Source organism: Geotrypetes seraphini, chromosome 5 (assembly GCF_902459505.1).
Source record: "Geotrypetes seraphini chromosome 5, aGeoSer1.1, whole genome shotgun sequence".
In the NCBI taxonomy this organism is placed as follows: Eukaryota; Metazoa; Chordata; class Amphibia; order Gymnophiona; family Dermophiidae; genus Geotrypetes; species Geotrypetes seraphini.
The window spans coordinates 216,200,316-216,212,412 of NC_047088.1; the positions used below are offsets into that span (position 1 = coordinate 216,200,316).

Sequence of the window (12,097 nt, forward strand, 5' to 3'; positions counted from 1 at the left end):
ATACCTTCTCTCACACTGTGTTGTTGGTTATCTCCTGTGCCAACTCTTTCTCTCAGACTCTCTGTTGTTGATTATCTCCAGTGCCAACTCCTTCTCTCAGACTCTCTGTTGTTGGTTATCTCTTATGCCAACTCCTTCTCCCAGACTCTCTGTTGTTGGTTATCTCCAGTGCCAACTCCTTCTCTCACACCCATTGCTGTTGGTTATCTCCTGTGCCAACTCCTTCTCTCACACCCAGTGCTGTTGGTTATCTCTTGTGTCAACTCCTTCTATCAGACTTTCTGTTGTTGGTTATCTCCAGTGCCAACTCCTTCTCTCAAACCCAGTGTTGTTGGTTATCTCCAATGCCAACTCCTTCTCTCAGACAAGAGAAAAGGTGTTCAATAACTAGACTAGCAGGAAGTGGAGGGTTCAGTCTGATCAGCACAGTAAATGACAGCTGAAAAAGAACTTCAAGGTCCATCCAGTCTGCCCAACAAGGTGACCAGAGCCTTGTCCACTACTCATGTAGGTCCAGGTCACCTTTGTTTAATACTGTGAAGTTGTAAAGTTGGCACCCTGTCAACCATATAGGTAGCCTGACATGATGGGATTGATATGTGGTGTATTGCTGACAATATTCAACTTACCAGTCAAGATGGCTTCCCCTCCCTTCTAAGTTGCACAGTTCCACCACTCGCAGCATGTGACAATAAAATGATCAACACATCACATGTTGAGCCTTCACGTGTCTCTTGCCATGTGCGAGACACAGACCATACAAGTCTCTCCAGTATGGGGGAATGAAAGCTGATGCTGTATTTGGCCAATTTTATTTCTCTCACCATTTGCGGGACAGACTATTCAAGTATGTCTAGCATCGGCCTCAGCTCCCACTATTCTTGCCCAAGGTTTAGATTGTAAGCTCTTTCGAGCAGGGACTGTCTTCTTTGTGACTGTACAGCATTGTGTATGTCTGGTAGCGCTATAGAAATAATTAAAAGTAGTAATAACAGTAGCTGTAGTGTGGGAAAGAGGAACCCGAACTATAGCTAAGTGATGTTGGATCTACGTTAGGAGTCACTGCGAGGTGTCATTGTTGAGGATACTTTGAAACCCTGGGCTCAATGTGCGGCAGTGGCTAAGAAAGTAAATAGAGTGTTAGGAATTATCAGAAAAGGAATGGAAAACAAAGATAAAAATGTTATAATGCCCTTGTATTGCTCTATGGTACAGCTGCACCTCGAATACTGTGTGCAGTTCTGGTCGCCGTACCTCAAAAAAGATGTAGTGGAATTAGAAAAGGTGCAGAGAAAGGCGACAAAAATGATAAAACGGATGGGACGACTTCCCTATGAGGAAAGGCTAAAGTGGCTAGGCTTCTTCAGCTTGGAGACGAGACGGTGCTGGGGGGAAGGAGGGGATTGTTATGATAGAGGTCTATAAAATAATGAGTGGAGTGGAAAGGGTAGATGTGAATCACTTGTTCACTCTTCCAAAACTACTGGGACTAGGGAGCATGTGATGAAGCTACTAAGTAGTAGATTTAAAATAAACTGAAGAAAATATTTCTTCACACAACGTGTAATTTAAACTCTGGAATTCATTTCCGGAGAATGTGGTTAAATCAGTTAGCTTAGCAGGGTTTTAAAAAGGTTTGGATAATTTCCTAAAAGAGAAGTCCATAGGCCATTATTGAGATGGCTTGGGGACATCCATTGCTTATTCCTAGGATATGCAGCATATAAAATCTGTTTTACTACTAAAGATCTAGTTAAGTACTTGGGACCTGGGTTTGTCAATGTCAGAAACAGGATACTGGGCTTGATGGACCTTTGATCTCTCCCAGTTCAGCAATTCTTATGTTCTTATAAAGAGATAATGCCTTGAGGAAGGGAGGGAGAGAGTGCATCTGAATTAGGAAAGGAATTGGGATGTATGCTGAGACCACTGTAAATGTCTTGCGGTTGCCAACGAATTCTTATATGATATGTGTATACCATATGGGAGAGTGGGGTGGTGTTGGGGATTAATTATAAAAATATGGAAAGGCACAATTTGATATTTTCAGTTTGATTTTGGAACTGTATACTTGGAATTGATCCAATGAAGACGATTGAAAAAGAATTATTTGTCTATGAATCATATATATTTATTTTTGATACCTATTACTGATTTTATCAAATGTGAGTTAAAAAAAAAAAAGAGTAGTAGTAATAGAATAAATGATGCATGAGTGTGCCTACCAGCACCTAAGTCAATACACACCCAAACTCCTTCCAGAATCTGCCCTAAATGTGCCTACTTGCAGGTAGGCACCTATTGGCAAATTAATTTTTTGTAATCCTTTTAAAATTGGTTTTAAATGGTGTTTTCAATTATGAGCACTGATTAATCCAATTAAAAATATTAACCCCCCCCCCTTTACAAAATTGCGAGAGCAGTTTTTAGTGCAGGCCGGCGCACTGAATGCTCTGCGCTGCTCCCGATGCTCATAGGAACTCTGTGAGTGTCAGGAGCAGCACAGCATTCAGTACGCTAGCAGATGCTAAAAACTGCTTTCACGATTTTGTAAAAGGGGGGTAAGTTAGGTGCCTAGATCAGCTAGACATTCTGTTCTATGCACATAACAGTAGGTATCTTTTATAAAATCAGGGTCTTAATGCACAGGCTTGGCCATTGATTGTCATGTTCTCGGCCATTATCCATAAACCACCACAACCTGAAGCTGAGGCACAACATCAAACCGTAACTTTGCAGCCTATTTCAACATAGGTACCGTATATTTTGCATCATAATTCTTGTTTGATGGTCTTCTCGCATGCCTTGTCATCCGCTAAGATTCTCCAGACAAAGATAAAAGATGCATGGGCTTCTGAGATCACAACAGAGTACAGCCAAGAATTGATGCACTACTTCAGGACTGCAAAGATACATTCAGGCATGAATAAAGACACCACATGACCATGGCAAGTAAAATGTTGGGACCACCAACCCCACAGAAATAGCAAGAGGGGTTTGACAGCCCTACATAACGCCTTCCATCTCTAGTGAAACAGTTTCAACGGCTCCATCATGACACATTTCAACCTTACAGAAAAACCAAGGTGGCCAGGACTCCCTTTTAACAAGCTTGGCAGGCAGCAACAACATCCCTAAGCCACTGATGCTGCATACCATGCATGCTTAGTTGTCTGTGTCTCAAGGATGGTGTCATCCAAAGGCGTTCTGATCATGGTTCAGGTCATCTTTTGGAGGATGTCTTCAGTTGGGGGATCCACGCTAGCTGTACTGCAAGGGTCAGGATTGGTGTTAGACATGTTATCCCAGGACAAACAGGCAGCATATTCTCACATGTGGGTGACGTCATCCACGGAGCCCCGATGCGGACAGCTTTTCAAGCAAACTCGATTGAAGATTTCAAGTTTGCTAGTGCTGCACCACGCATGTGTGTGCCTTCCTGATCCACTAGAGGGCGCATCCCCTCCTCATGGTCTTCAGTTCTTAGTTTTCTGCGGAGCCAGAAAGCCCTGTCTCTCTTCTCTGCGTTCTTCTAAGTGCCTTTCTAGCACCGCGGCTTCTTTATTTTGTTAGGGAGTCGCTGTGCGTTTGTTGATTGATCGTGTATTTTTTTGTTTCAAAAAAAAAAAAAAAAAAGGACTTTTTATTGGTTCCACCGGCAGGCCCTTCTTGGGCCTCAGCCATGCGGCTAGGCCTCATTTGGCTGCAGCTGTATTTTCTTCTTCCCTGGCCTCTCTCTGGGCTCACCTCGTGTGAGCAGGATGGCCGGGACCCTTTTTCCTTCGTTGGAATCGGACTGAGTAGCTTCGATCCCCGGTAAGTCTTCTTTCTTTCTTTCTTTCTGTTCTTCTAGCTGCGTTACCTCGGTAATGCCACCGGCTGAGTCTCAGGCATTCCAGGCATCGAGTGCAGTCGTGCCCGCCTCTACGAGACCTTCGAAGCGTGCCTCTTTTCATGGGAATACTCATCTCGAGGTTGCCCTTTATGGAGCGCACTGCTGCACCTTTCTTACCAGTTTCATTGGTACGGTGCCAACTTCTGAACCTCGATGTGCCTCGACGTCGGCTGAAGCTTCGTGCCTCGACATCGACCGGGGCTTGGTGCCTCGACGTCGACCGGGGCTTGGTGCCTCGACGTCGACCGGGGCTTGGTGCCTCGACGTCGACCGGGGCTTGGTGCCTCGACGTCGACCGGGGCTTGGTGCCTCGACGTCGACTGGGGTTTTGTGCCTCGACGTCGACTCCGGCTTTGTGCCTCGACGTCATTTGAGGCTTTGTGCCTCGACGTCGACTGAGGCTTTGTGCCTCGACGTCGACTGCGGCTTTGTGCCTCGACGTCGACTGCGGCTTTGTGCCTCGACGTCGACTGCAGCTTTGTACGTCGACTGCGGCTTTGTGCCTCGACGTCGACTGTGGCTTGGTGCCTCACCGCCGCATGAGGCCTTGTGCCTCGACGTAGAATACGGCTTGGTGCCTCGACGTCGTCTACGGCTTTGTGCTTCGACTTTCTGCCTCGACGTCGACTGGGGCTTGGTGTCTCAATGTCGACTGAGGCTGGGTGTCTCGACGTCGACGGATGCTTTGTACCTTCGACGTCGGCTACGGCCGTGTGCTCGCGTCACTTGACACTTGTGCTTCGACGTCGCCTGAGACTTGTGCCTCGACATCCACTGAGGCTGGGGGCCTCATTGTCGGCTAGAGCTCTGTGCCTCGTCGTTCATGTCCCGATGTTCGCCTGGTTTCATCTTCGTGTTCCCCGCTGGACCCGAGCACCTCAGTGATGGCAGGATCGGGATCCCGCTTCCCAGCACATTGTGGTGCCTCCCTCCTTGACACGCTTGTTTCGTTGGTGGGCCACCTCTTCGTATCCCCCCATCAGAAGGTTCTGCCGATGGACTCCTCGGCATAGGCTTAGGGGTGCACCTCGACGGCCTTCGGACTCAGGGTCTTTGGTCGGGTGCGGACCCCCGTCGCAGCCACATCAATCTGCTGGAGCTCCGGGCCATTTATAGTGCCGTGGTGGATTTTCGTTATTGGTTGCAAGATTGCGGGGTCCTGGTGCGTCCCGACATCCCGGTGGCGATGTATTCTGTGACCAAGCCAGGGTGTACAGGTTCCCTGTTACTTTGCAGCGAAGCCCTTCGTCATTGGCAGGGGGCGTTACACCACTACTTCTTTCTTCGGGCGGTGTATTTCCGGGGCGAGCAGCATTGTCTGGTGGACACGTTGAGTCGCCCTTTTCGGCCGCATGAATGGTCGCTCCATTCTCAGACTCTGCGGCATGTGGTTGTTCGTTGGGGAACCCCACAGGTAGTTCTGTTCACTTCGCCCCTCGCTCACTGGTTGCCTCGATATTGCTCGAGGATGTTTTCCCGGGTTCGCATCGAGGTGGATGCTTTCTTTCTCAATTGGATGGGCAGGTTCCTCTATGCGTTCCCTCCCTTTACTCTTATTCTCAGATCTTTGATGCACCTCCTGTCGGGCTGCGCCACCATGATCTTGCTGGCTCCTCTGTGGCCCTGACAGCTGTGGTTCTCCCTGCTCCTTCAGCGTGTCAGGGAGCCTCTGCTTCTACCTATGTTCCCTTCTCTGCTGTCTCAGTGTTGAGGTTTCTGTTGCCTCCCAATCTGCAGTCTCTACACTTATCAGCTTGGTTCCTCGCAACGTGCCTCCCTCCTTCTGTTTCTCTCAGTCGGTGGGGATATTCTCGAGGCTTCTCGTATGGGCTCCACTCGGCAATGCTTTTCCCAGAAATGCTCCTGATTTGCTGCGTGGTGTGCTGAGTACTGCATGGATCCACTCTCTGCCTCCTTGCCTTCAGTGCTGGATTATCTGTTCCACTTGTCTCGGTCTGGTCTCAAATCAACATCTATCCGAGTCCACCTCTGTGCGATTGCTGCCTTTCCTCGGCCGCTGAATGGGAAGCTGCTCTCCGTCCATCCGACGGTTTCCCGCTTTCTGAAGGGTTTCTTCAATGTTCATCCTCCGCTCAAGCCCCCTCCGGTGGTTTGGGATCTTAGGGTGGTCCTGGCTCAATTGGTGAAACCTCCGTTTGAACCCATTGATAACGCTCTTTTGATCTGTTTCACCTGGCGGGTGGTATTCCTGGTTGGTCTCACGTCTGTTCGTAGAGTCCGTGAGCTGCAACCTCTGGTTGCGGACCCGTCTTCTGCTGTTTTTTGTCAGGACACAGTGGTCCTGCGTACTCATTCCAAGTTCTTGCCCAAGAAGGTTTCGGACTTTCATCTCAATCGTTCCATTGTTCTTCCGGTCTTTTTTCCGAAGCCCCACTCTCATCCTGGCGTGGTGGCGCTTCATACGATTGACTGTAAGAGGGCGTTGGCTTTTTATCTTCAACGCACTCAGTCTCATCGGACGGTTCCTCAATTGTTTTTGTCCTTCGGCCCTACTCGGGTGGGACACCCAGTTTCCCAGCGCACCTCGTCCAACTGGTTGGCTGCTGGTATTTCCTTTTTCTGCGCTCAGGCTGGTCTCGCGCTGCATGGTCGAGTCCCGGGACATAGAGTCCGAGCGATGGCGGCTTCTGTAGCTTTCCTCAGGTCAACGCCTATCGAGGAGATTTGCAAGGCTGCCACTTGGTCTTCGGTTCATTCTTTCACCTCCCACTACTGTCTGGATACTCTGTCCAGGAGCGACGGCCGGTTTGGCCAGTCGGTTTTGTGTAATCTGTTTTCTTGAATTGCCAACTTCCCTCCTTCCCTTTTTGGTTAGCTTGGAGGTCACCCACATGTGAGAATATGCTGCCTGCTTGTCCTGGGATAAAGCACAGTTACTTACCGTAACAGGTGTTATCCAGGGACAGCAGGCAGATATTCTCACAACCCGCCCGCCTCCCCAAGGTTGGCTTCTTTGCTAGCTATCTAAACTGAAGACCATGAGGAGGGGATGCGCCCTCTAGTGGATCAGGAAGGCACACACATGCGTGGTGCAGCACTAGCAAACTTGAAATCTTCAATCAAGTTTGCTTGAAAAGCTGTCCGCATCGGGGCTCCGTGGATGACGTCACCCACATGTGAGAATATCTGCCTGCTGTCCCTGGATAACACCTGTTACGGTAAGTAACTGTGCTTTAGGGTCCAGGTCAGAAAGTAAAGAAGAGCCCCCATCCCCTTCCTGATTCTTTTTCCTCCCTGCCTCTCTTCCAGTTTCTCCACCTGCCGTTACTATCTCTCACTATCTCACTGCACCATTCACGGAAGAAAGCTGTGTATGAACAACTTGAAAAATTGAAGTCGAACAAAGCTGTGGGACTGGACGGGCTCCATCCTAGGATATTGAAGGAGCTCTGAGAGGTTTTGGCAGATTCTCTTAAAGATGTTTTCCATAAATCTTTAGAGACGGGAAGGATTCCGCAGGACTGGAGAAGAGCGGATGTGGTCCCTCTTCACAAAAGTGATCGCAGAGATGAAGCAGTAAGCCTCAGTTCGGTTACTGGAAAAATAATGGAAACATTGCTGAAGGAAAGTCTTAGGGTGCTGAGGCTGTAGCTCTAACCCCTGTGCCACACACTGCCACATTGAACTGCCAGTTGAGCCCTTGCACTTAAACCTCTTGAGCTGGCATAAAGAGCATCCGTGCTATTGGCAGTCACAATTGCTATTGCATGATATTGATCTGCATGCTAGCCCTCACAACTGCTTCTCTCCAGTCATGCCCTCAAATTGCCCCTATCTGTGTTAAGCAGCTAATGCTGTTATTTTACTCCACTGGCTGGTTTTATTGCTTGGTGGTGATCTAGCATGAGTCGATGCTAACATGTACTGTGTAGTAAAATCCACACTAGCAGCTTAGCACAGTTTAGAAAATGGGTTCCTTTAGTTTTGTATTTAATAGGGTTTTTTGTTGTTAGTATCTTCTGCCATCTTGTGGGATACTGTAAACTAGGCCTAAACAGAATTTGCTCATGAAAACTTCATTGTTTAAATCTTACTTGATATTTTCTATTTGTAAATCCATGCTGTTGTGGGAATAAAGTAAAGGATGACTAATCATATAATTTATTTAATTAAATATTCTTTGGATCAGATGCATTGAAGATTTTTGTCCTTAAATACATTTGACCATATAATGTATAAATCGGTAAATTTATTATGGCACGTTATTCTTCACACAAGCATAATCATTTCGTAAGAACATAAGAACTGTCACATTGGGACAGACCGCATAGCAGTGTCCAACTCAGGTCACAAGTACCTGGAAAAATCCCAAAGAGTAAAACATGTTTTATTCTGCTCTCTAACTTTTGAAGATTAAACTGATTTTCAGGTTAAAAAATGTTTTTTTCACATTATGGAAACTTTGCACTATTAAAAGCTATATTTTGATTTCTCATCCTTCAGATTGCTAGTCCAGTCTCTGGTCCTAAGTACCTTAGATTGTTGTAACATTTATATATCTGGGATCTTTAAAAAAAAATAAACTATTAGGAGACTAAGCATTATTCAGGATGCAGCAGTCTGCCTTTTTTATTTTTATTTTTTTGCTTGAAAAAATCAGACCATGTAAGACCCTATTATGAAAGCAACACTGGTTGCCAGTGGAGGCTAGACTTATATTTAAATTTGCCTGTTTATGTTATAAAACGCTGACAGGTTCTGCTCCAAATTCTCTCTTAAATTACTTTGATCTAGCTGGCACTACTGGTTGTACATGTAGAACTTACCTATTTATCTTCCTAACCCTGAAGGGTTGTATTTATAAGAAATTTCTAGATAGGACTTTATCCTTTCAAGCTGGCAAATGGAACAAAGGTCTGAGTGACCTCACTGTAAAAGCTTTTTACTATGAAACCTTTGAAAATCAGTTAAAACCTATCTATTTGATAAATTTGTTTAATGATATATTTAATGATAAATTTCTTGATGATGTATTTATCAAAATGTTTGATGTAATTTCGTTGTTTGTATGTAGTCTCTTTTTACTGTAAACTGATCTGAATTATCAAGGTATTGCAGTATATAAAAATAAAGTTGTTATTATTATTATCCTAGGAATAAGCGGTGGATTTCCCCACATCCAACTTAATATTGGTTTATGGACTTCTCTTTTAGGAATTATCTAAATCTTTTTTTTTTTAAACCTTGCTCAGCTAACTGCTTTCATCATATTCTCCAGCAACAAATTCCAGAATTTAATTACACTTTAAATCTACTACGTAGTAGCTTCAATACATATATTCAAGTGCTTGACATAACCTTCTTAATTGAAAAGTTCACATTAGCCTCAGTATTTACTAACTTTATTTTTTCATTGCAGGACTTATTGGACCATTCCTGTACATCCGGAAGTGGCTCTGGTCTTCCTTTTTTGGTACAGCGAACTGTGGCTCGTCAGATCACACTAGCTGAATGTGTAGGTCAGTGCTATTTTTAATTCATGAGAAAACAACTTGTTTAAGAAAGATGGAAAAAATAAACATGGTTTTACAATATGTAACTAAAATTATATAAGGAAAAATAATACCTTTTGGTGCTCATTAAACTCCCCCACACATACATTTTTACTAAGCTGATTAGCATGGCAGCCCGTGGTAATTGCACAAGCCCATTGAGAATTAATGGACTTTGGTGCTATTGCCACACAGTAGCCACTAGTGCGGCTTTGTAAAAGGGGGGAGGTGTATATCCATAAGTTAGGAGTGAATCCTAGTCGCAAAATCATTTTGAAACCTTAATTCAAATTAAACACACGGGATTTGAGCTCACAACCTCAGGGTGCTGAAGCTGTAGCTCTAATCACTGTGCCAGAAACTCCCCCTCACACTCAACAGTTGTTAAAAGCAAAAATACTTCCCTGTAACAGGTGTTTTCTGAGGACAGAATGCACATGTGGGTATCGTAACATAACATAACATTTTGCTTATTAACCGCGTAACCATAAGTTCAATGCGGTTTACAAAAGATTATAAAGTAAACATGATACAGGAAATAGAATAAATTAATTAGTCAAATGCTTGGAAAAAAGATAGGTCTTCAGCTGTGTTCTAAAATGTTTGTAGGAGTAAGCTTTGAGCAATAATGTTCGAAATTCTTTTTTTTTTTTTTTTAATCTTTATTCATTTTCAATCTTATATCAAGTGTACAATCAATAAAACATTACAATTAATCTTTCTAAATTGTCTTACAATACATAAAATTACCGCCCTCCCCACCCATCATTCCTCTATTATTTTCCCAATATGAATAATAAAAAATTATACCTCCCCCCAAACATTAAACGATGTAAAGTTCAATAGAAAATGGTGTTTACTCATTACAATAAGAAGTTAATGGCTCCCAAATTTTATTAAATTTCTTATAGTTCCCTTGTTGTAAAGCTATTGTTCTTTCCATTTTATATACAGTGGTACCTTGGATTATGAGCATAATCCGTTCCAGGAGCATGCTCGTAATCCAAAATGCTCATTTATCAAAGCGAGTTTCCCCATAGGAAATAATGGAAACTCGCTTTGATACGTTTCCCCTCCCCCCCCCCCCGAGGCCAGCAGCACTGCACCCCCCTCTGCTCGCAAAGACCCCCCTGCACAACTTAAACTTACCCCCCCCCATCTGGCACCGGCACGCAGGCACAGATCGTGCCAGTGCCTAGAAGATCTTCCGGCTTCTGCCTGCCTTGAGCATGCATCTGCACATGCTCAAGGACTTCTAATTCTCCCTCAATGCTGAATGGAGACTCCTGTCATTATCAATAAAAGCTTATTGTTATTTGATGATATTTGATTCTTTTTCCTCACTGACATACCAAATAGTACTGTATCATAAGATAATGCCACATGTTTTCCAATAAACAATTTACTTGATCCCAAATTGAGTTCCAAAAGGCTAAGATATAGGGACAATAAAACAAAAGATAGCCAAAGTCCCTACTTCAAGATTACAGTGCCAACATCTATTAGACATTGAACTATTTAATTTTTGTAGTCTAACTGGGGTCCAAAACGCTCTATGCAGAAGAAAAAAACAAGTTTGTCTCATAGATGCAGACACTGTACATCTCATCCTCAAAGACCAAATTTGTGGCCATTGAGATGCTGAAATTTGATGCTTAATCTCAGTGCTCCAAATATCTCTAAGACCATATTTGGGTTTCTTTTTAACAGATTCACTTATAATTTTATACAACTGTGCGGCTTGGTGTACCAGAAAGTCCGCCTGAAAGCATAGAAATTCCAGACTATAATTGCTTATTCAGATTTTTCCATTCAGGGAACCCTCTACCTGAATGGCCTGCTTCAGTTGCAGCCACTTAAAACTTTGTGATTTACTAAGACCATATTTATGCTGCAACTGTGAAAAATCAAGCAGTTTACCATTTTAAATAACATCATTTAAAGTCCTTATACCTGCAATCATCCAATGCTTCCAGATGATCTTAAATCCGCCAATTTGAATCTTGGGGTTTAGCCATATATGGTTTGATTTGTTGATTTACTAATAGGAATATTTGTTAGATTGCTGACAAATCGTAAGGTTTTCCATGTGTCCATTAAAATTCTGTTATCTTTATACAGTCTAGGTATCTTGATACTAAGAACATGACACAGATGTAAAGGAAACATGAGTCGCCATTCCAGATATAACCAATCCGGGATGTAATCAATGAGCTCAGGGAGGACCCAATACATACCTTGGTGTAAAATATAGGCTTGATGGTACCTATAAAAATTTGGAAAATTTACCCCGCCCTCCTTAATTGGTTTTTGTAAAGATACTAGAGCGATTCTAGGAGTTTTACCTAGCCAAACAAATTTTGTAAGAATAGAATTCAATTTTTTATAAAAAAAAGACCCCTGAAAAAAAAACTGGTATCATTCCCATTGGATAACAAATCACAGGCAATATCATCATTTTAACAGCTTGAGCTCTCCCCCACCAAGATAAATGCAAAGGATTCCACTGCTCACACATTCTGTTACCTTTTTTAATATAAATTTTTCATTCTCTTTCACCGTATCTTCTAGTGTGTTTTTAATCCAAATACCTAAATATTTTAGTCCATCTTCCTTCCATACAAATGAGAATGTATCAATCAAACTCCTTGTACAATGTACATTAAGTGGAAGAATCTCAGATTTACTC

General features: G+C 43.7%; 1 protein-coding gene across 4 annotated transcripts in view; it reads left to right on the top strand.

The window, feature by feature from the left end:
* The window catches only part of ACVR1 (activin A receptor type 1), a 147,226-nt gene that overhangs the window by 82,841 nt on the left and 52,288 nt on the right, over nt 1–12,097 (top strand). For all 4 annotated transcript variants that reach the window (XM_033945142.1, XM_033945143.1, XM_033945141.1 and 1 more), the window contains one exon: nt 9,276–9,375. In XM_033945142.1, the coding sequence (XP_033801033.1) occupies nt 9,276–9,375 (100 nt within the window). The remainder of the gene's footprint in view (nt 1–9,275; nt 9,376–12,097) is intronic.